The 24,886-nt window shown below is 37.6% G+C and overlaps 1 protein-coding gene across 1 annotated transcript in view; it reads left to right on the forward strand.

The window, feature by feature from the left end:
• Nucleotides 1-24,886, forward strand: part of Ndst4 (N-deacetylase and N-sulfotransferase 4) — a 269,358-nt gene that overhangs the window by 200,886 nt on the left and 43,586 nt on the right. Inside the window, exon 7 of the mRNA XM_005357237.3 lies at nucleotides 18,075-18,257. Coding sequence (XP_005357294.1) covers nucleotides 18,075-18,257 — 183 coding nt within the window. The remainder of the gene's footprint in view (nucleotides 1-18,074; nucleotides 18,258-24,886) is intronic.

Genomic DNA, 24,886 nt, shown 5'->3' on the forward strand with positions numbered 1-24,886 from the left:
GAAGGAAGGAAGGAAGGAAGGAAGGAAGGAAGGAAGGAAGGAAGGAAGGAAAAAAGAAAATACTTGCTTTAGATCCCATTATCCCATTAGCCTTTGTGGTGGTTTGAAAGAATATGTCCCCCCGAAAGCAAGTATCAGTTAGGAGATATAGCCTTGTTGGAGTAAGTGTGATTTTTCTGGAAGAACTGTTTCACTGTAGAGGCGGATTTTGAGGTCTCCTATATGCTCAAGATACCACCCAGTGTCTCAGACCACTTCCTGTTGCCTGCCTATCAAGATGTAAGACCCTCAGCTCCAACACCACATTTGCCTACACGCCACCATGATGCACCATGATGGCAATAAACTAAACCTCTGAAAATGTAAGCCATCCCAATTAAATCCTTTTCTTTTGTAAGAGTTGCCGTGGTCATGGTGTCTCCTCACTGCAATAGAAACCCTAACTGAGACAGCCTTGACTGTGAAGATAGTGAGAGAACTCACTTTAGCAATCTTTTTTCCATTCACAAGGTCACTGAAGACTAAGTACACAGAGGCAAAGGGTAACTAGAAGAATGAGAACGGATGACATGCTTCCCTTGACTGCTCACTTTACTGTCACAACACTAAAACCCATTAGAATGTTTCCTTTTGCCTGCTAATTTTGTCTAGCCTCACATGAAAGTTATAAAATCGCTTAAACACAAGACATACCTTAAAGAGACAAAGTACATATTATAACAAGAGTCACATCTGATAGCCACGTTGGAAACGGCAGAAGGGACATTTGAACAACTATGATTGCTATGGTAAGGATCTACTAGATCAGGAAAACAACATGCAGGAATCACATAGACAATGTAACAGAGTGCAGTAATGTGAGCGGAAGCATTTCTAAGGAAGAAACAGGCAGAATTCAAGACAAAGAAAAATGAGACAAAAATGCCATCCTTAAGCTTATAGAGAGTGGAACTCAGCTGACAATAAAATCTCTGAGCTTGAGGCCACCTCAATAGAAACTTCATGAAAGACAAAGAGAAAATAAAAATAAATTAATAGATGTGGTGGTCAGGGGACAATCTGTAGGAGTCAATTCTCCCCTTCCATGTGGGTTCTGAGGATTCAGCTCAGGTACTCTGACTGTTAGCACGTGGGTTTTACCTACCCAGCCATCTCACCACCCAGTTTCTGTTCTGCGTTATTACCAATTACTGCAGTCTTTGGTCATTGTTTCTTATTGTAGATGTGTAAACATTAAGCCTTTTTTCCCCATTGTTTTTCTGTTAAGGTCAGCCAACGTTCTTTAGGGGTTACTTTGCAGACTTAGTATTTCCTCTCCCATTGTCTGCTATGATGGGTCAGAGTCTTGAACATGTGGGATTCTCCTTAGGAGCATCGAGGACATTTCCTTGTAGACCTTATACAATTACCCTTCTCTTGTCAGCTATACAGCTATACACTATATATTGTTAACCTTTGTGGAATCTTTGGTCAAAAAGATGTGCAACTCACCCAGATTCTCTAACCCTTTTAGATGTATCCCACTGCCCATGGAACCTGGCCTACCTGGGGCAGTAGCAAAATATAGGCTGGTCCCTTAGCTTCTTTATCCTCACTGGGCTTGACTTTTAGGTCTTTCTATTGAATATTCAGAGGATCGATTACAGTAGTCTTGAAGAATGAATATTGATTAAAATTCAACTGCTATATAAAACTTTGATAAAAATGATCAAAATCATATTTTTAAAAATCTTCAATCTGATAATACTGTTTCCTAAGCAGTGCAGTGATTGACAAACTCAGCACAAATTATAATCAATTATCTTGATGTAACATAAAATATTTTCATGTAAGCTTTTTATTTGCCTTTTTTTATGCATGGTAAAGATATTACTTCCTCTCCTTGTTTATAACAAGATTTTTGTTTTTACAAGTATCTGAAGAGCTCAAGAGAAAATCCAAACAGAAAAAACTGCATGTGCTGGCCGTGTTTCAGAGGCTAACAGCAACAAGGAAGATTCCTTCAAGACATAGGATGTTATGCAAAATAAGTACCTCAAAAAATGGAACCGTCTACCATTTGAGTCTAGTACTACCGCTTTAATCTGATATAGGAATCATGTATATATTATCACATGGCAACAGGGGTACTTGGGAAGTATCAAATGAGGGTAGCCATTACAATTTTGTAGAAAGCACCTGAGTTAGTTTAGCATGCCCGTAACTAGAGACAGATGCAAAGCAAGAGTGAATTATTTGAAGCAGATATTTTCTAAATAAGGAAGTAAAGAAAATTCAAACCAAGGGCAGGAACACATACATTGAGGGAGGCTGTGAGGAGAGGATAGTAGCAGAATTGGGGATGTGATCAGAGGTGGACCCTTCCTTTGTCACCAACAACCTGTGAGAGCAAGGACTGGTGCACCATCGGCCACTACCATGGAGAGGGTAGTCTCAGCTTCCATGCCTTCCCCAGTAGGATGGACTGCACCCTCTAAAATTGCAAACCAGAATAAGTTCCTCTCTTCAGTATATATACTTCCATCATATATTCTGTCACAGTGAAAAGGAAAGTAACTAAAAAGAGGTCATGTAAAACTACGTGAAATACCTTATGGTAAAAAGTATCGACTACTGAAGCATAATTCTTACACAATAAAAGGAAATAATGAAGTTCCATGCTCCCTGGTGCACACCTTTAATTCCTGTATTGTGGAGGCAGAGGCTGAGACAGAGAGGCAGGAAGATCTCTGTGAGTTTGAGACCAGCCAGAATGACAGAGTGAAACTGTATCCAAACAGCTTAAAAGGTCCCAAAGAACATTATCAGCAATGTGTTCATGTGTAAATGCTATACCAATATTCATTTCAAAATTCTCTGTGCAAGAAAGTGATAAATTTAAATGTACTGACCAGTCTAAAACAATAAAACTGTTAGTTTTTCTATACCCCCCTCCAATAAGTTTCTCCATTGACTCAGTAAACCAGATCAAGACAAATTGAAAAAGTACAGCAGATATGTTGAGCAAAGCAACTCCTGGGTGATTTCACTGGTCTCGGAGAACTAGGCCAGAGAACTCAAGCACCTGAACAAAAGCAGTGAGATTTTGCAGAATGTAGGCATAGATTGTAGGCACAAGCTGGTTTTGTCCCCAGGTATGGTCCACGACTGAGTGCTTGTGGTGGGGGATTGTTCTTGGACAGCTGGCAGCATCGGGGGAAGAAGTTGCAACAGTCTCCAAGAATGAGAAAGTGGGCTTTTTGGAACCTTCCCTTTGCTTGGGGACTCTGAGCAGTTGGGGTTTGGAGAAAAAGAAAGAAACGGGAATGGGACTTTCTGAACTATGCAGGGGCTAGCAGGAAGCTCAAACAGAACAGAAACACTCTCTACTCAACGTCTAGTGGGGAAAGTAGTAGGATACACCAGGTAAGCTGAGTTGTGTTCACACATTTCTAGGGAAATTAACAATTTTAGATGATTTGTTTAATACAAGAAAAATCCCACAAATCTGTAGAAAGAAACAGAATGAAGCTGTGAAGTGCTTCAGCTGCTGGCAAAGTAGGTTTGATGGAGGCGTTAACTTTCCAAAGACAAAAGTAGAAAGATGCTGGAAAAAAAACAATAACAAAACTGCAGTCAGAAAAAAAAAAAAAACAAACAAAAAACAAAAAAAACACTCCAGCTGAAGTCTTTCAACAAAGCAAACTTTATTCTTCATCCAAGGGTTCGCTATTCACAAAAACCCAGGTGCAAGCAATGGAAGAGGAATTGCCTGATTTTCACTCTAAGACCTGTGGTGACTGTGTCTTCTCCCCACTGACTGGTGCCTAGGCTCACAACATTTTGTGATTATTTAGTTTTAAAACAACCAGAGTAAAAGAAATTTAAAAGGGAGGTGGGGGGTGCTTTCTACTGGAGTCCCTTAAATTCATAGAATAAAGCAGGTCCTTCCTGTAAACAATAGTTTTACTGAGTAGGGGGGATTAAACCATTTGTATAAAATTTTATAAGTAGGGGAGATAAAAAGATTTAAATTCTTTTTTTTCTAAACACAAGTTTTACAGAGTTTGATAGAAATGACTAAGATCTGATGTTTTTTACAGCACCGAGAGATCAGGATATATAAGTAGAACATGAAAAAAAATACTAGATTTGAAAAAATGCAAGTGGTCGTTGGTTGTATCAGGGTCAAGACGTAGGACTCAAGGTGGAAATAGACTGTGAAAGATATCAAACAGTTTTGAAGCAGTTTAAATGTCATCAGTAGACGGAACAAAAACGAAGGTTTCTGTGGCTTTGGCAGAGATGGTCTATGAGGGGACAGTGAGAGTTGATGGCGTATAAATTCTGGGTTCAGTGGTAGAAGCTGAGTCTGGCTGGTCTGTTGTCCTTCAAACAGAGCTGAAGAGACAAGGAAAGACTAAATTAGAATATCAGGATGTAAATGGAGAGAGAGGGAGAGGTTACCAGACTCAGCACAGTCATTAGGGACTTGCAAGAGAAGAGAGCTCCAGGAAAGAGGTCAAACCCAAGCTAAACACAAAGATAGTAATAGTAATGAGTCAATTCCTTCGGGGAAAGTGGGACAAGTAATTTAAAGACTTCCGTTCAAAGGAGGTAGTAGTAGAAAGTTTGCGTAATAGCTCCAGGGCATTCTTGAATTCTAGCCTATTTTAGAATAAAAGCACCAGATGATTTTAGCCAAAGTGATAGTGAGGAGGAGGTTGAATAAATTTGCAAGTGTGTATCCTAAGACGGGTAATTAACAAGAAAAGGTCCCTGAGGATGGAGGAGAGCACCAAGCAAACACAGGACTGACTTGATGCAGCAACTTGCCTTTTCATTCCTAAAGAAACAAAAGGAATTATAAAGACACTGGGAAAGCAGTTACAATTGAAGACTCTCCAGGAAATTGTGTTTCTTCAGCTTTGTCTGATAACGTCAATTTATAAGCAACTCTTTAATTAAGGTGGTCCTACCACCTTATTTATATACGTATACACATCTTAATAAACTATAGTTGCGTTGAAATTATAAACTTTTCTCATAGAAAATTCTGGATGTTGAATATCCAAATGTACACACCAAGAGAATTTTTAACAAAGCTTTCTTTTGTTAACTGTGCAAAATGAGTACAAATACATAAAAAATACTGGAAAAGAGCTATTGATAAGTCAAAAATAAAAATTTGTGGGTGACATAAAGCATTAAAGCTTCCCTCCAAAACAAGCTTATTTATTTTTCCTTAAGCCCAACTCCATCCCATCTTGCAAACATATTATACATTCACAAATAGACTTTTTTGCTCATACAAAAACCAACCCTCCCCCCAAAAAATGGTGATGTCAGTATTAGTTTTTCAATTTACGGATAGAGTCAGAGAGGCTCTCAAGAGATAAATTTTCAGAGAAAGAAAAAACAACTAGGAAATGATGGAGTCTGAAGTGAGGCGCAGTTACATCTAGCATCTAGTGCTGTTATTCTCTTCCATCAAAGACAGCCACTGAGGATGGTGGCTCTGCTCCTTTTGGAAGAAGCACATACCATTTCTGAAAGAAGTGCAAACTTTAGTATTTTCTCAGTGACTTCATAAGCCTCTGTAAGGATTATCAGTCTTTCGGTACCGCTCTTGAGTTTTGTGCTTTGCTCCAAGTGCAGCTTAACCTCAAGCATTTTATGACCTAATGTGCATGCGAGTTTTGCAATCTCTGCCAGAGTGCTCCAGTTCAGCACTCAGGTTATAACTGTGGGCTCCTGCCCTTGACTAAATACACACATCAAGGTCAGTCTTGGTCGGCTTCCGACTTCTTTGTTTATCTTGCCCTTAATATTTGATAAGCAATATCCAGTTATGTAATTTGCATATTCATCACCTGTCCAGGGTTAGCGGGACCAAAAGGATGTATTGAAATAGAAATAAGATATTCACAAGTACCTTGAAAGAATATCCACATTTTCCTAACAAAGGATTATGAATATCCAATGTAGCGGCAAAGTGGATAGCTTTACTTTTCATCAAAAACATATGCTTTTCTAAGATATAAACGCTCTGAAATTTGCCTTCAAAATGCAGATGGGCATATTTTATACCACCATGGGAGTTATTCAGAAAGAATGTTATTACTTTGGATGTTTGAATGCAGGTGGATGAACTTATCACTAAATTTAAGTGTATGGGAAAAAATTAGGAGGTAGCAAAAACTCTAAAAGACAAAAGAAATCAAAAACAACAAAAATGTGAAAAATGAAGCTTACATATAAATGTGCTAGTGAGTCTTATCTCTCAAAGTATCAAAAATATAGGCAAGAAAAAAATTCAAATGAGTACTGAATGTCAGATCTAATATCTACCAGGAAGGTCCATGTTCTCTACAAAAGAAATCTGGTTACTATAGTTATAAGGCCAGAGTAAAAGGTTACTCATTGATGGGCAAGCAGTAATAAAACCATAAAAATCAAAAAGTTAAAATGGGTGCTTGAATTATTTGTGGATTAACTAGAAGAAACTAAAAAGTAATAATACTGTATCCAACTAGCTATGAGCAGAAATTGGACTTCAATAAACCAAATTGTTTGAAGCTTATTGGAAACTAAGAAATCACTTAGCTTCAGCATCTATATCAGCTCATTGGTTAAGTGAGTACCAAACTATTGTAGTAATTTTGTGAGTGTTAGCATTTTAACATCTTAGCCTCCAACTGCCTTCTTCTTTTTTGCTTAGGTAGACAATGACATCAAAGCTTGAGTCATATTGACTGAGTGGGAGGAAATGAGGCCACTCTTTCCAGATGTATTATTTCAGTCTGGAAGTTTTCATCATTAGTGAAAATACATTCTGGTATAAGTAAAGTCTCCATCTTTTTGAGGAGGAGACCAGGCCAGTCATCGTCATCAGCTTAGGCCATGAAACCAAATATAGACAAGTTCAAAAGCGAAGTCTACCAACCTTCTAGTGTGACTAATGAATGAAGAAATGAACTAGGCAGAGGACATTGCTTTGAATAAAAAATCAGGTAACAATCTGACAAACAATTGGATAAAAATGTCAATGTCTCGTTTGGCCATCATCAAAGCAGTTAAGAACAACTGGAGAGCCGGGCGGTGGTGGCGCACGCCTTTAATCCCAGCACTCGGGAGGCAGAGGCAGGCGGATCTCTGTGAGTTCGAGACCAGCCTGGTCAACAGAGCTAGTTCCAGGACAGGCTCCAAAGCCACAGAGAAACCCTGTCTTAACAAATGAACAGAATGAGATACAGAGAAACAAAAGATATGCTAAAATATTTTAAAATACCAAGTAATAGCATATATAGTTGGTTTTTTTTATTTCATGCCTGCTTGTTTTGTGTCAAACAGTCAGATAGACTCTTCTGGATGCCATCAGTTAAATGCTAATTTATGTTGCCTATCTAAGGCTCTGCAGTGAGTCTTATGGGTATTTGTAAAAATAAGTATTGTCTTAAAACAGTTCTGATTCTGTTCATCTTGTGATCTTCCCCTGCGCAATGTTCACTACGGTCCTCCAGGCTCAGTTGTTGCATGTCTGTTGGTTTCTCTGCCTCCTTCTTTACATGAAAACATCATGTGTAGAGACCATAACCTCTGTGAATGAAGTGCTTGCCATGTACATATGGCAACCAGGCATCTCTACAAGCCATGAAAGAGGCCAGGTGTAGGGGCACACATTTGTAATTGTAGTGATGGAGAGAGAGAGTATTAGGCTCCCATGTCAACCTGTATAGCCCACTTCAGTGAGACTCTGTCTCAAAACAAAACAAAAAACCCACCAAAATAAACAAAAACCCAAGGTGACTGGCTCACAGGACTGATGTCTGAGGTTATCACCTGGCCTGCAATGTATGTGGACACTCATGCACTCAAACCCCACAAACACACATGATATGTTCTCATCCCCCAAAATTCATGTTTAATATTTGCAGTATACTAATTTTCATGGTAAGCATACAGAAAAAAAGGATTTACTATGAGTTTTCAAAGGAACTGACATAGATTTGGATATTCTTGTTTTTCATTTGAATGATTTTTTTAAAATAATTTTGTTTCATACAATACAATCTGGTCATGGTTTCCCTATACACCCAACTCCACACCGTCTTTATCTGTCTTTAAAGCAAACCAACAGGCAAATGGGAACAAACAAACAGACGTAAAAGAGAAAGAACAGAAAATACCTGCACAAACAAAATCCATAAAACCACAAAACTCAGAAATTATATAAGCAAGAAGTCTGTAATAAAAAAAATGACCAAATAAAGCTATCTGATACAGTAGTCTACAAAGATACCATTACTTGCTTCTCATTCTTATTCTTTAAGAACTGTATCAGCCTACTTAAGGATACTAACTTATGGAGAGCAACAAAAACATTAGCAGCAGCCTATAATATTTGATCATCTATAGGAGCTCACAAGTAAACAACTCTAAAAGAAAGAAAGCACTCCTGGAAGCGGTGCTCCTCATTTGTTAGCATGTGATGTCTAGTAGGGGCATCGTTACCTTATTATTTAATTTCTAGATTATACTAGAAAGTATAGTCTTTGTCAGCTGCCTGTGAAGACTGACTTCACTCTTATCACCGGACCCCAGCACCAAACCACCCATTATTTCCCTGATGTGTGCTCTTACCTGAAGTTTCCCACATAACTCTGGATCCCAGTTTACATACATCTCTGCCCCCAAATCCATTTGCTAGACTGGTTGACACCAGGACCTGCATTTTACAGGATGATAGCTATTTTGCTCTGTATCCCCATCATTTATTAAGTTCTTCTAAACACATAGCACACACAATTGACTCACTATTATATCTCTAATTCTAACAGACTGTTAGGTGCATAATAAGCATTTTACATATTTGTGTATTCACTAATTAATAAATAAATTTTAAGATGAGTTTTTATTTAACCAAATCCAGCTCAGCTCTACTTGGTGTCCTTTCAGAAGTTTACAGTGATTGCAAATGGGCACACTTTCTCCACCCAGTCTCTACACTACCAAGCATCATTCCCAGGCTAGTTCATTTGCCCTTTGGTGATTTTTATGCAGCATCATTGCAATATTGTTAGAAAGAAAATTTGATCTTTGGGAAAAACAAACATACGGGCACATCAACAAGTAATGCCAGTAGCTCAGATAGGAAGCAACAGTGGCAGTCCTCCAGTGTGCAAAACTCAGAGACCTTTGTTCAAAATCCTGACACCTAAAATCTCAGTTCCTATTTGCCTAATAAAGAAAACCAAAACACAAATGTATAGCATGGTGATTCAGTTGCAAACATGCTGCCTTTTAATGACTTAAGCCTCTATTAACTTTGAAGAGGAAAGAGAAGTAGAGGTCCAGCTTGCTGAGATCCATCAGGAGCCTTCTGTTCTCTGTTAGAACAGCTGCCCTGTTTACTGCTGCTTTGACGAAGCTGCTGCCCAGCTCCTCTCTTCAGGAAGATCAGTGTTTACATGCTAGTCAGTCCCGAATCAAAACAGTTCTGATTTGTTAATAATTCACTAGCCAAATATTATGACTGAGAAACTGGAAGGCTGGTAAATAATGAAATGCAGAATGGAACTTCTGCTGCATTTAGTCTGATCACAGAAATGGAAAACACAAATAAAAATGTAATTTAGCAATTCATTCTGTCCTATTAAATGCCAGCTGTTTTCAGGGTTGTGGGATAAAATGTTTTGTTTTCTCCCGCATGTCCTTAGAGTTGGAGGAATAATTGGAAAGCGATTAAGTTATTCCACATTTGCTGCTGCCAAAGAAGTAAGTGTGTGTTACCAAGGAGACATTTAGCCACTCAATACGTTCTTGTTGCACACACCTATCGTGCTCCTGTGTTTTAGAAGGGAGGCTACAACAGCAGTCGACAGCAGCAGAGTCCTCTTATTCAAAGAACGTCGCTTCTCATGTGGCAGTGCAGGAACAGACTATGAAGGACCAAACAAATACATGCTAGCGTCCCAGAGAGAAAGCAAGAACCCAGCTCATTACGCTACTCCTGAATCCTATCTGCCTCCAAAATGCACTCATGGTGCTTTTTAAAATGAAACAGAAGTTCCATTTAACCATCTCCTCCTATGTTGACTTTTAACTACATCCATGCTCAGTGAGTCTGGTGGATAGAACTTGAATTTATTCACAAACACCTTGAAAACTGAACAATAGCTTCGTGTGCTAGGGATCTAACTTAGCCATTTCACACTGGTACACAATATATTTAATATTTCCTGTTTTAACTAGAAATCATACTAAGTGCTGAAAGTCATGATGTGCACAAATAATTGCAGATCCAGAAGCAACTATCTAAGAAATATAATTCAGATATGTTTGATACAATAGCTATGACAGAAGCTTCCTTTCATCCCTGGAGGTACATTATACCAGCCCTGGAACATCATGTACAACATATTGCTTTCTGGACACATTTATTTATCTATGATAAAATGTATTTGTAAACTAGACACATTAAGAAATTAATAATAAAATAGAACAATCAACAATACATTTTAACGAACATTTAAAAATCATGAATTATTTGTTTCTATTTAGTATTTTCTTACCATGTGGTTGACTGCAGGTAATTATAACCTCTGAAAGAAATCCACCTACATAGAGTATTATTATATTCTAAATTTACTTTAGTTGAACATGTTTGTTGTAATGTCTTCCATGCAATGTTTTCCATTTATAAATTATTTTGACAAACCACAAGTTGTTTAAGCATCAGAATATACCTGAAAGCTTAGCTATTGTTTTCATTTAACTAATAGGAAACCTCTGGTTCGGAGTGTCAGTGTCACAGCCAGGCTTTTTGGTCCAGATTCAAGTCTTTAACCTCCCATTGCTGCTTACTAAAACAATGTGAATGGATTATTACATTGGCGCAAGGTCATTTTTGGATACATTCAGATTTCTGCTATTAATATAAATAAAAATGATATGGATACGTCATTCTCTTCATTAAATAGGCCCCTAATTAAAAATGCTTAGTTTTTCCCCTACCCAAGCAGAGACTTCCTTTGAAGAGTCAAGGGTATGGAATGTTAAAACATCAGCTAGGAGTAGTGATTAAATATGAATGGTTGTGGTATTGCCCATCTTCTATGAAACCACAATGAAAGTCACATGGAACACAAAAACCCCTCTGGTAAGGGAAGCAGCCTGAGTATGATCAATAACTGAAGTTAATTCTGAGTGGAGATTTAAAGGCAAAAAACCACTTTCAGAAGCCTATTTTTCTCCCCTGTCAGCACATCTGATTCTAAAATTTTCTTTCTCTTTATTCTCTCCCTGTGGCTTCCTCATCTCTCTACTTTCTCTTTCTGCCCCTTTCCTGCTTTTCACCTTGCTCCTTCAAAGAGTCACTTTCAGCTAACCTACCTTGAAAAGTTTGTCTCAATCATAGCAAGGTTTCTTGGAGCCTAGGAGACGGGAATTGCTTTCCCATTCTATAACCTTGGTGCCAGTTTGAGGTGCAGCGGATGTAAAATCTTATTACAGGAAATAAAGACTTTCAACCTCAGTATTTATTATCTTGAAATGTTTAGAGCCAGAACTAAGCAGAAAGGTGTGTGAGCATTCAGATGCAGACATCGAAGCTTTAATTGCCCTCACTCCTGAAGATATGTAAGTGAAATTCTGCATGAATGAAATGTACGAAAAATTCACAGTTGGTATATTGTTAGTTGCTACAGAAAAATTACTGAGGCTATCATAATGAGACAAACAGAAACTACAAAAAGTCTAAGAAATTTCAACAAACTTATTGGCAAGGTTATGATACATATACAGCATATAAAATAAAACCGAATCTGGACCCACAAGCTCTTGTTGCCTTTAGTTTAATTACTTTGCTGTGGTTTGAATATTTGGCATGATAGCTACCCATCTCACAAGTTTTTAAGTGTGCAATGGACTTGTTCACTGGATTGACTGTCACTTTCCTTGTGACTTCAGACAGGCCACTAAGCCTCTTTGTTCTTGCTTTCTTCTTTCTAGAAGAGGATAATTTCTTATTCAAACAATTGGACACACAAAAGAAAAGTGAACATAAAAGCACTTTGTAGAGTTTCATAGTAAATTAACATTACTGTCCTCTAGTATAACGCATTAAGAAAAGATAAAACAGTAGCTAACCATTACAGTGTTTGTTTCATTTTAGACAAGCACACTATTAATTCTAAGTAGTGAACCTCAAGGTTCTGGCGATCTTTATGTGGAGTAATGGAACAATATAATTCTAGGGTTTGGCAAACTTTCGTGACTTTGGGTGATTTTAGAGATGCATACTTTGACTGAGACATTAATTGCTTCAAACTAAAGAGGTATGAGTGCCTGCAATCATGACCAGCAATCATGTCACTGGGCTTAAATGAGGGAGCATTACATTCAAATTGGCAGGGCTAAGCATAACGTTATGGTAACTATCTTTGTGTGGTTACAGCCTACATTTAGAATAAAAGAAAAATCTAAATTATGCTTTTTACGACAATTATGAGTTCAATGCCAATGCCCATGAGATGAGCCATCAGAATTCTTTCCCTGCCTCCCATCCATCTCCACATCTTAGGAGAACTAAAAGCCTAATCAATAATTTAACCAGCTAATGGACATATTTTTAAACACAATGGACTCATTCTGAAGAACAAAAAAAGCATGCTGTCAGAGCCACAGGGACAAAAGTAGAAACTGCCTGCTAATACTTAATGCTTATCTTGAACAATCCTGTGTGAGCACAGCACAAGCTCCCTCAAGCGAACTTCATGTCTGTCTGCAGAGCTATTCTTTTTTTTTCCTATGAAAGATGAACTTTACAAACAGTTTATTTTTAAAGTCAGTGTAGAACTCATAACTGAAGACTCAAATATTTAAACTGTATTTTAATTAAAAACGTGTTCCATAAAAGGTGGCCCTAAATTCCAAATTATGAGACTGTGATATTTTTTCTGGTTATTGATATTCACAATCACACAGTTTTCAGTAGCGCTGTATTTGCCATACATGCTGAAAAGGCATGGGAACTTTGATGGTATTGACTCAGAAAATATTCTAAATCAACCCAGAAAATGTTGCTGCCTTGCTGTGTAGATAAGATGGGGTGTTTAATTTTTGGTTTATTGTCTTCCCTTCTCTTTTTTCTACACTTTGGGAAAGAGCAACTTTACAACACAGAGGGAAATGCTATAAAAAGAAACCGATTAGACAAGGTGCCATGGTGCATGTCTATAACCTCAGGATTCACAAGACTGCGACCAGAAGATGAAGAGTTCAAGGCCAATCTTAAGGTTGCCCAGAGAGATCCTGTGGCTGGCAAGGAGTATGGGGTCATTAAATATCCAATTTTGTTACCACAACATCACTTTTGTACTCAATCGGAGGTTATAAATAGAGTTCAATTATAGTCACTCAATGTCCTATTATGAAGATATACGTATGGCACATTAAAATCTTTAAGACCTCTTTTTGTTTGTTTTTAGGCGAAGACTCATTATGCAGACCAGTATGGATTCAAGCTTGTATTCTTGCTCAGTTTTTAGTAATGGGATTACAAGCATGCACAGACCTGGAACTAGAAGAGGCATTGCTAATAAATTTCTTCTGTGGGTAGTAGTTTCTGATACATACTGTATATCTGGCCATCAGCCCAGAAGAAAGCTTTCAGTTCCTAATGAATTATCAGCCTACAACAGAGGCTATGAATTTGCTTTTAGATCACTACAACGGAGACAAGGAAGTATTACAACTTGGTTTTTTTTTTTTTTGTTTGTTTTGTTATAATTGAGCTGGGAGACTTGAGTGTTAAGGCAAGATAAAGGCGGGCCAGTGGCAAGCTTAATCACAGAAACACAAGCACCTTGACCTCCTGACCTCTGGAAGCCTGGCTCCAAGAGGTCTAAGGAGGTCAACACCCGAACCTGACTCTCAAAATAATCCATTGTGTATCCTCTGTCACATGAGAATTCTTCTAAGACGGTTCAGAGCTCTATGCTACAATATTTCAGGGTCCAGAGTGCGCGTGTGACAACTCAGTCATACATAGTCTCAGGAATCCCGTGGGTAATAAATACTAAGCCAAGGGATTCTTAGTATGTACAAAGGAAGTAGTGATCAAAATGAGTAATAAAAGTGGCTGAGGAGCCATCACTCTCATGTAACGGAACATTAGCAACATATGGTAAGTCAGAAAATTCATTATTTGCTGTTATCTCGTCTTGCATAGCCCTTGACTTACCTTCTTTCGGCCTCTAGCCACAGCCTTAATTTGTTTTCTCCCCACACTTCCTGAACATTTTATCCCTCTTAAATAAGCTATTTGTCCAGAAATGCTACAGCTAAAGTGCTCCGTCTGCACAAAAGTCGCTTTTAGCAGGCCAGATACTCACAGCTAAGCTGTGCCTGCAAAACTGTTTTTCTTAAAGTGCAGTCAATTGACCATACACCAGCACTAATTTGCTCTTTACCAGTAAAGCATGTGCACACAGTGCCCCTTATGACAGTCACCACAGCCGTGGCAGCTGACTGCTTGCTCATACACACAACGATGAGATGTTTTAGTGCAGCGGCCAGCCTTGGCTTAGGACAGCATACCGAACAACTCTACTTATAAACACTGGGGTTTTCAGTTCTTCGGGACTAAATCTTGTGCTTCCTTTGGGAATCAAAGCTTGGCCCACAGAAATCCTCGATAAACTGTTTAGAACTGGTGTGTTATAAATGTCTTCTGACGTTACCATTATAATACCCAAATGAAATGATAATATACATTTACCTGTGATATAAAAATAAACCTTACCGTAGTTCCAAAGTTGATTTTTATTGGTATTTTTCTCCGACTACTGATAGGTGCTTAAAATTCCATCTTGAAGTAACAGTGAAAGAGGCAGGTTGCAGATTTCTAGGGTTGTAAGTTTTTATTTGGGGTGTTCAGCCTGTGCCGCATTTTCATAATGATTTTAGTCATGGGAAAACATAATTTTTCTGAGGGACAACACCTGCAGTTTCTTATTTCTTAATGGAAGTTGTGATTGACAAGAATCTTACTTACAAGAAGTCTGACTACAGATGGAAACTCCCACAGTAGGGGCCTGCAGTAAATTCTCTTCCTACTTGAGATAAGTGTGTAAAACTGAGAGATTGGTTAATGAACAAGTCAGTGGAATGAGCACCCAATCTTTTTCAAATATTAAATATATTTAGGGTTTAAAAAAGTGTGCCAACTGGCATTTTAGTAATTTACTTTAAATTTTCACGTAAATTATATAAAGTCACTATGCAAATTACATTCTTGTAAATATCCCTTCTTTGGATTTTTAGAGCATAAATCTTTGATTATAACCCCAGAGAAAAAGAAATGGAAAAAGATATGAAAGCAATACTATTATCTTCATATGTTCTTATTATGTAATACTTGATTCATTGTCTTAAACGCCTTGCATTTAAGATGTCATAAATAAGTGGGGCTATGATCACAGGGACTCAGTGAGCTGAGAGAGGAGAAATGCAGATTCAAAGGCAGTTTAGGAAAGATTATTCCACAGTTAAGAGAATGTATTACTCTTGCAGAGGACCCCAGCATCCACATGATGTATCAAAACCATCTGTAACTTCAGTTCCATGGAATCCAGTACCCTCTTCTGTCATCTATGGGCACCAGACATGGGTGCAGCACATAGACATACATGCAGGCAAAATACCATACATATAAAATAAATTAATTTAAAAAAAGCCAACCTAGAAAAGTGTGTTCCAGGCAAATCTAGGAAAGTGATTAGAACCCAGTGTCAAAACAAAAATGAAAAATAGAAATAAAAAGAGATTAGGGATATGGATCAGTAGCAGAACTAAGGCCCTAGGTTCAATCTCTAGTACTGAAAATAAGTCTTAAGCAAGTTATCTTTTGTCTTTCTATTTCAAGAAGAAAGAGAAACATGTGAGTTCTCAAAATAATACATGGGTTTTTCCCCCAACATCATCTATGGAATTTTTCTTTGTCCTTTCTTCTCTTTCTCCCTCTTTTTTCCTTCCTTCCTTCCTTCCTTCCTTCCTTCCTTCCTTCCTTCCTTCCTTCCTTCCTTCCTTCCTTCCTTCCTTTTTAAATGATGGTGTTAAATTCAATGCATAAAAAATGCTGAAGTGAAGGTCCACAGCTCGCTGTTGCATTTGGGAATTCAATTCCTAGTCTTCACTTTCCTCAATAGAGACTTAGACAACTTACTCAACTACTCTTGTGTTCGAGTTCTTCATCTGGGAAGTTTACAAAACTTCCTACCTTGTAAGAGCATGACAAGGATTTAATGATTTCATGTATGTAAGAGGTTTAGATCCATACCTAACACAGGTGAGTTCTGTATAACTTGCGATATTTTAGAATTTGGAGGCACTAAGATCAAGAGGCCAAATTCTCATCCTCTCTTCTTTTTTTTTTTTTTTTTTTTTTTTTTAATTTTGTGTAATGGCGAGGCCTGGAAGGTAATTTTAATTCACTGTCTTTGGGGACCTTTTCAGTGTCCTAGTATGACAGACAGAAAGATAACATCTTTTACAAAGTGGAAAGTCCTTCAAATTATGAAACACATTCTTGAAATTATAATTTCTTGACAGAATATAACTTATTATATTCCTAGTGCAAGACAATGCTCTTAGGTTTTTTAAGATAAAAGACTTCCATTCTGGACATTGACAGTTGTTCAGTGAAAATATTCAATCTTGGGAAGAATGGGCTTGTATTATAAGGACTGCCATCCCTACTGATGCTGCAATGAAAATGTTTTTGGAATAGTTGCTGTGTTTCTAATTTTATTGTTTATTCCCAAATAATAATAACAATCACACCAAGTGATAACTTCTCTGAAGGAAGAGAAGCTGAACATCTATATAACACACTAGCCACAGATTCTTAGCTTTTACCACTTTTACCATATTTGCTTACCACTCAATTTCAGATATGTGTTCTAACACAATTCCTTGCAGCACTATGGAACTGTTACTTTAAAATAAAGTTAATAAAGCCTATAATTAGAATATGTGGGTTGCTCTGAAATACTCATAGACCCACCTAACAGTAAAATTTATTTAGAATTTAAAATGCATGTGTTCAAAAATAATATAAGAACTAAAAACAAGTATAAGTTATTATTGTTAGAAAATGATTGATTCTTTTTCAGACGTGCATAATAATCTCTGCAACTTTGATCAGTATTGTGCAGTTTTTCTTTTATTTAGTGTTTGAGTTGCCACTGCAATGCCTGATGGAGTGCATATTAGGTTATATTTTTAACACCATGAAAATTTTTGTGTGGTCTCTCAAGAACTGTGTCACTTCCCCCTTGTCTGTGCCATACAAAAAAAAAAAAAAAAAAAAAACCAGTACTGAAGTGGCAGAATATTTTAGAGCTCACATGAGGTCTGAAAAGTTGTAAAAGATTCATGAGTATGGTAGCTTTTGGCTAAAGCAAGAAATACCTGTGCAAAACTGGTTTCTAAACTAAATCTATTTTTAATGCATCCATCAAAACATAAAACCTGCATATATTAGTGTGCCACCCTGCAGCATTTCTATGTGTACAATGTGCAATATTTCAATTACTTACCCATATCCTCAAAGACTTATCATTTCTTTAACCTTTATTTCAGTGAAGAAACAAATAAAAGCCTCATTATAACACAAAGAAACTCGTTTACTCCAACCTAATTCCATCAGAACGCATCTACATCAGAAAATAAGTGGAACAGTTGTTATACTTTAAAAGCAATTTGGTTTTGGTTCCTGAGTATTACAGAAATTATTTGATTTGGGGTTTCATGATATTGATTTCACAATAGGGCAAAACTGTTATTGAAATTGGCACTATACTACTGGTTAGAAATGAACTCATGCCAAATCTCTAATTCAGTCTTAATTTTAAAGAATTTAAAGTGGTAATTTAGAAAAAAGTTACGTGGATTCCCACAAAAAAAAAAAATATATCAGCACCTGCCTTACTGAAGTTCTGAAGTGAGGTGACATGTCTCCTGAGTCATCTACTGCCACTTTTGAAGGGCAAACTTATGATATGGAGTGGATGTTTTCATTTCTCTTTCAGATCAGCATCTTCATGACGCATCTCTCTAACTATGGGAACGACCGTCTGGGCTTATACACCTTTGTGAACTTGGCCAACTTTGTGCATAGCTGGACCAACTTGAAACTGCAGACTTTGCCTCCAGTACAACTGGCCCACAAGTATTTTGAGCTCTTCCCAGAGCAGAAAGACCCTCTTTGGCAGGTAACATTACACCTCCTCTCAATGGAGAGGAAAAATATTAGCAATGTGTTACTGTCTAATTTTTGTTAGGAAATCATTAAAAATTATTATATTAAATAAATCAGATAAATATGATAGGACATATTAAAATATATATTTAATACAAATTATTTCCCCTTTCCAATTGTCATATTTTCTTCAATATTGTTTTTGTATCTCTTAAAATTTAAGTGTTTAGATTTGTAGTTTTATTTTGCTTGCTTGTTCAATTAATTAGGAAACTTGGCAATAAGGATGGTGCTTTATTGTTGGGGATTTGACCAAGCAAATGCTTCAGACTTCCATATGATATGAATAATAGTAGCCAGCTAGTTGCAAAATGAATAGCACTGGACAGTTCAGAAGGCTAAAAATAGAAACAGAAAAAGAGTCTCTGTAGCCCAAGATCCTGGCTCCAAACCTTTAGTGTGTGTGTGTGTGTGTGTGTGTGTATATATATATATATATATATATTACAGAGTACATAAAAAAAGGAAAGAGCAACCTCTTGCCGTGTTCCTAAGGATTTAGCGTCTGTTTGCATTTCACTTTTCTCTAAGTCTAATTTCAGTGATGTTCTGCCTATCGATAAAAGAGAGACTTGTCAGTTCTAGGATGGCTTTTACTTCTAATCGGACTCTATGTGAGGCCACACAGCTTGAAGGCATCAAATGTAAGATATCTCTTCTTAGCCGCTATCTAGGAAGCACTGCCTCCCACTTACTCAGTTCTTTATGCATCAGATTGCATCGACCCACCCAATCAATGAGCCGGCTGCAGAGAGCAGATCAGATGTCCCCCTGCTAAGCAGGCGGCGGAGAGGTAGCATCATCATTAATGAGAAATTACTGCAAAATGGAACTTCAAACTCGGCCCCATTTCCTGTCTTTCAGACTGTATGCTTCCCTTTATTCCATGGTTCACATCATACAGTGCTGTGTCTACATGGGAATTCTCTCCTCCTATGTTCATTGAGGATCTGCCATCTATACAGCAAAGCTAGCTCTAGGGCACGCAATGAAGAATAAAACACTACATTTTCTCTCTTTTCCAGCGGATGATTTTTACTGTGTTTAAAAATAAAACGTTGCCTCAAATCATGTCCTCTTTAGTTAAATTATGAGCAGCCATCCACCACACGGGCTTACAGTACACTGCCTAATATAAGGAAAATCAATTATTTTGCATGCAAATTTACATATATTTGTGTCTACATATGATTTTTAATTGAAAATAGATTCCTGCCTCATACATAAATCCCAACCACAGTTTCCCCTAGCTTGGCCCCTCCAGCTTCCCCAACCACCTCCCCTCTCCCCAGGATCCACTCCTCTCTCCGTTTCCTCTTCAGAAAAGAGTAGGCCTTCAAGAGATGACAGCCAACCAGGTCAAAATAAGATATAGTAAGACAAGGCAAAAGACCTCATATTGAGGCTGGAGAAGGCAATCCAACATGAGGAAAGAATCCCAAGAGCAGCTAAAAAGAGTCAGAGACATGTCTACTTCAACTGTTAGGAGTCCCACAAACACACCAAGGTAATAGTCAAAATATATATCAATAAACAACCCAAATTAATAAGCATCTTAGATTGTTGACATATAAATAATCAGTCAGCTCAGTGGCTTAAAGCTCTAATCTGCCTTTTAGGAAAAACAAGTTTCCTTAAACACTGAGCTGTATTTAATCAAATTGTTTGAATTTTCAACAATAACAGCAAAAAACATTCTGATAATGGTCGTATATCATCAATATTGATATTTACCTTTTAAAAACTATTGATTGATCTGTTTTTGTGGTGCATACGCATATGTGTGGATGCGGATAATGGGTATGCATTCCCCACTGTGGAAGTGTGGAGGAGGGAGGATGAGATGTTGAGAGCCTTTGACTTCTTGCAGAAAACTGGATAAACCTTACCAATCAAAAGTAATATCAAAATGAAATTCAGGAAGTGATGGCAAAGTATGTAAGACTCGGAGTTACCTGTCCAATGGTTGTATCTACTTTCCTATTCACATCGATGATAGCAATCCAATGAAACAGAAATTATCCCCATTTTAACATGTAAGCAAAACCAGAAATAGCTGGTAAACATTTTACACTTTTCTCTTCACGACTTAGAATTGAGATAGACAAATAGTATATTTTTGTTGCTGTTACAGATTGTGAAAATGAAACATTCAGGAACCTTTTTATATTTATGAGGCTAACTCCTTATTTAGTATTCCTCACTGGTAGAGGGAAATCAACTGCTATTTTTCTTTACATTTCAATTCACACTTTTTTATGAGTACAAATAGAAAGAAAAAGTGCAAAATAGTAATCTTCACATCTGTTTAATTCCTTTGGTTCCTTATGTAAATTTTCATTAGTACCAACTACTCTATATATGGGACTGCTTTGTCACCTAATTAAAAAGTGCAATGTGAATATTGGCCAATAGGCAGTATAATCAGCAGCTACAGAATACCTCAAGAGCAAAAGATTCTTCCAAAGCTGGCTGATACAGGATGTATATCCATGCCCACAAAAAATGGAATTCCCACATTGGCTCCTCATCAGCTTTGTCTCTAATTCGTAAGAAAGAGTTTTAAAATTACACTCATGGGTCCCTTTAAGGGATAAAACAATATCCCTTTTTGTTTTGATAGAATAATCACTGCAGAGTGTATGAAATAATTTTCTTCTTATACACACACCACAAACAAACAAAAAAAAAAAAAAAAAACCTATTACAAGAACCAAAGCCACAAACATGGAGGTAGTGGAAAGGTCAAATTCACACATGCTCTAATCGATGCTCTTAAGCTCTCAAACTGTCATGTTAGCTTAGCCTCAATCTGCCTTCAGCCACTCAGGAGTCTCGCTATCAAGAAAATCTGCGCATGGAGTGGATTTTTGCTTGCTGCGTGTATCCAGAGAAATTCTCAAAGAACTGTCTTCTAGACCGCTGCCAGTGTCTCCAGAGTTAGAGAAAGAGATGGGGGAAGCAAATCCCAGGTTTTAATGGCAGGTGGCTAGCACTGTGGTTGATGCTAGGTATCAAAGCATTGGTTTCTATTTAGAAATGATGAGATTTGAATATCAGGATTATAAACAAATCACAAAACGGCACCATCCCTGCTATTAATATTTGTCTGTTGAAGTAACAACTGAATGCTGACATAGAGTTATAGAGGGTAACAACAGAACAAGTTTTGGACATTTAATCCAATCTTAAGAAGTTAAAAAAAAAAAAAGGTCCCTCGACTTATTAGAGATGAGCAGGCTTTCTTGTTCCTACTCAGATACAGTTTGGTGATTTTACATTTAGAAAGACAAGACTCCTTCCAGAACAGGCTCTGTCTTGAAGCTCAGAAGAGTCTGATGATGGCTTCGTAGGGAATTTGCAAAGCCTAAACTTCAGAAATAGTTACACAACAAAGGAAAGTTTTAACACCATGAGATTTACATACTGCAATAGCTCTTTATCGTGTAAAAAAGGTAGTATTGTAAATTTGTTTTCATGTTTTTACTATCTTTACCACTCTATAGCTTATTTATAATTTGGTGGCAACATCACCATTCATAATTGCAGCCATATGTCTATTTTGCACAACATAAAAGCCATAGATAGATAGATAGATTGATACACGTACAAGTACACACACACACACACACACACACACACGGAACTTAATGGTACAAGAGACTTACATTCAAATCCCACAACAGATACACAAAGAAAGAGGTGTAGAGAGAATGGCAGAAGCAGCAGAGTTGCTCCTTGTATAAAGAGGAAAACCTAGGCACAGGGGGATGTCCTCAGGGAAATTGGAAAATTTGGGGGAACATGGACTTCATCTGTGATAAAGAGTGAGGCTCTCTGAGGGCAGGGAGAAAACAAACAAAGGAAACCTTAGAAGCAGTAGTGATATTCTATGTCTCTGATCTCAGTACCGAGAGTGCTACGGCAGAAATACACAAATTCAAGGCCAGCCTGAGCTACGTGGTGACTGTGAGCCTCTGTTAGTTGCTTTTCTTGTCACAAGGACAAAAGTGTCCAAGAACATCACTTCTTAGCCAATAAATAAATAAATCGCACTGTTCATAGTTGAAAGCAGCCCATCAAGGCAGTGAAGGCAGGATGGAGCCTAGCAGTGCACAGTTTGTGGGCCAGGAGTCAGAGGAATTCGAGCTAGCTCCTTTCTTCACCTTATATTCATCTTGGTCCACCAGGCCATGGCATGATAACATTTAGGGTTTGTCTTTCCTCCTTATTCAAACAGTTCAGCAAATATCTTTATAGATACAGCTTAGAGGAGTATCTCAAGCTTATAGATTCTTCCAAATCCATGGGAGTTTCTGTTTCAGCAAATTGAAAAAAGGGAAGAAAGATGTAAAGAAAGATGGCTTAATGAGATAATTCCAGAAACCCTTTTAACAGAGCAACAAGGAATAGAAAGTCATACTGTTAGGAAAATGATCTGTCTCTCTGAGAGGGAGACTCTGAACGGGCTTCTGTCAGTGAGCAGTTATGCCGTCAAAGGCAAGAGGCTGAGCTTGTTTATAGCTGAGACTAACGAAAGGGTTGTCAGTGAATACTTACCCCACTTCAAGAGGAAAACAATAATTTTAGGGTTTGGTCTGTCTATGTTTCAGCCTTTCTAGTGAACTGGTCAACATAGTTATGATGGAGACTTCACTTTTTATTAACTACAGATATGCTGACAATTAAGTTATCTTAATTATTTTTCCAACGAAAAGTTGTCTATATGCCACATATTCATACCCTACATCTCTTCCACTTATCAGCCACACTGTTTTTTTATACTCTCAGGAATGTATCTCAAATATAAAAATAATTCTCCCCAATCCTAATTATTTAATTTTCAGTGAAGTACAGCACCAATATTTTGTTTCCACAGCTGCCAGAGGCCGTGACAACTCAATCATTTGCAGATATTTTCTTGTCATGCACTAAACTGACCACAGAAATACCTCCTAAGGAGCAGTCAGTGAAAATAACTTACAGAGACCTCCTTAAAAATTAAAGTTACACTACATTCATACTTTATGAACTAAAGTAATCATAAACTATATGCAGCACCCTATATAACTACAAACAAGAAACTTGTGTATGCTTTAAAAAAGTTTTTGTAACTTGAATGTTACACTGAATGAATAATCATGTAATAAATCAACTGATTCATGAAAGTTCAAAGACCCAGAGCTTTTGAGTTGGTTATTTATTCCCTGTAGGATGTTCATAAAAATGCAAATAATAACAGAGTTTTATGTGAAAGGGACTATAGTGGTTTGTTAACAAAGGAAGCCATAGAATAAATGAACCCCTTCTGGGTTTTTCTATGAACCATTCACTTTAATAAATATGGGTTTAATATAGTAAGAAAGACAAAGATGTTTTGGATAAATTTGAGATACCTTGTGCTTACAGTAGCATTGTTAAAATGTTCATCTATCCCAGTCACACACAGAACCAAGGCATTTTCCCACCAGCCTGAATCCATAGCCTGGCACTTTGCATGCCTCTGTTATTTGATGATGGAAGAGTGAACTCTGAAAAACCACCAGACCACCAGGAGTCACTGGAGCTCTGTGCAGAGAGTTCTTAAGGATCAATGCTCTCAGGAAGGCTGGACTTCCCCTCGCTTTTGCAGAACCCAAGAAAGGATTCTTAAAGTACAAATGGAGTCAGAATCTGAGTTGGTGTCTGTTTGCCAGATGCTCCACAAGGATTTGTTGATTGAAGCATTGAGAATAAATATCACTATCTTATTAAAATATCTCATCAGTCTATGTGGATTGTATTAGGCATAAGTGACAGTGAAAGACAGAAAGTTGCAAGTCATTCCACTGTGCAGTGAAGCCTGGGTAACAGATCTTTACAGATGTATGCAAGGAAGTTATGTAATGGGCAGAAGTTTCAAAATAACTCTGTCATGTAGGGAGGGGAAAAATAATAATTCAAACCATGTTTTTATATCACCCCTTCTTCAGAGAGAGTGGAACAGCAAGATACAAGTTGAGGAGAAATAAAGAAAAGAAAAAACTTGGTAGAGTTTACAGTTCATGAAAGTATTCTTCCACCATCAGGGTCTAGATAGAGCCTGGCTACCTGAAACAGGCATGGGACCCACAGGAGGCTAACCAGTTCCCAACTGATAATTCTCCAGTGACCTGGAAGTGAAGGGTAGAAAACCGAAGAACAAAGCAGATGTCCAGAGGCACAAAGACGATGCAGGTTTGGGCTGATGAGGTCTCATGAGAACAAAACTCATCTTCCTGCCCGTGAAAACATGCCCTTCAAAATGAAGCAGGTGGCATGATGTTTTCAAAACCTGTGTTTTAGTTCTTTGGATGGGGGGATTTCATTAGCTTTGCCTTCAGTTTTTAAGTCTTGTCTTTTGCTTCAGAGAATCTTTTACCTTCTTATCTTACTCACTAAAAAATTAAGTTGCTTCATGTAGTCCATGTGTAGTAATAAGGAGTGGCGGGGCTGAGTCCCCAGCCGCACCCCGGCCGCCTCCGGCTAGCTTATGCCCCGAAATAATTACACGGACACTGTATTCTTTTAATCACTGCTTGGCTCTTTAGCTCTAGCCCTTTT

This window comes from Microtus ochrogaster, chromosome 21 (genome assembly GCF_000317375.1).
Source record: "Microtus ochrogaster isolate Prairie Vole_2 chromosome 21, MicOch1.0, whole genome shotgun sequence".
NCBI lineage: Eukaryota > Metazoa > Chordata > Mammalia > Rodentia > Cricetidae > Microtus > Microtus ochrogaster.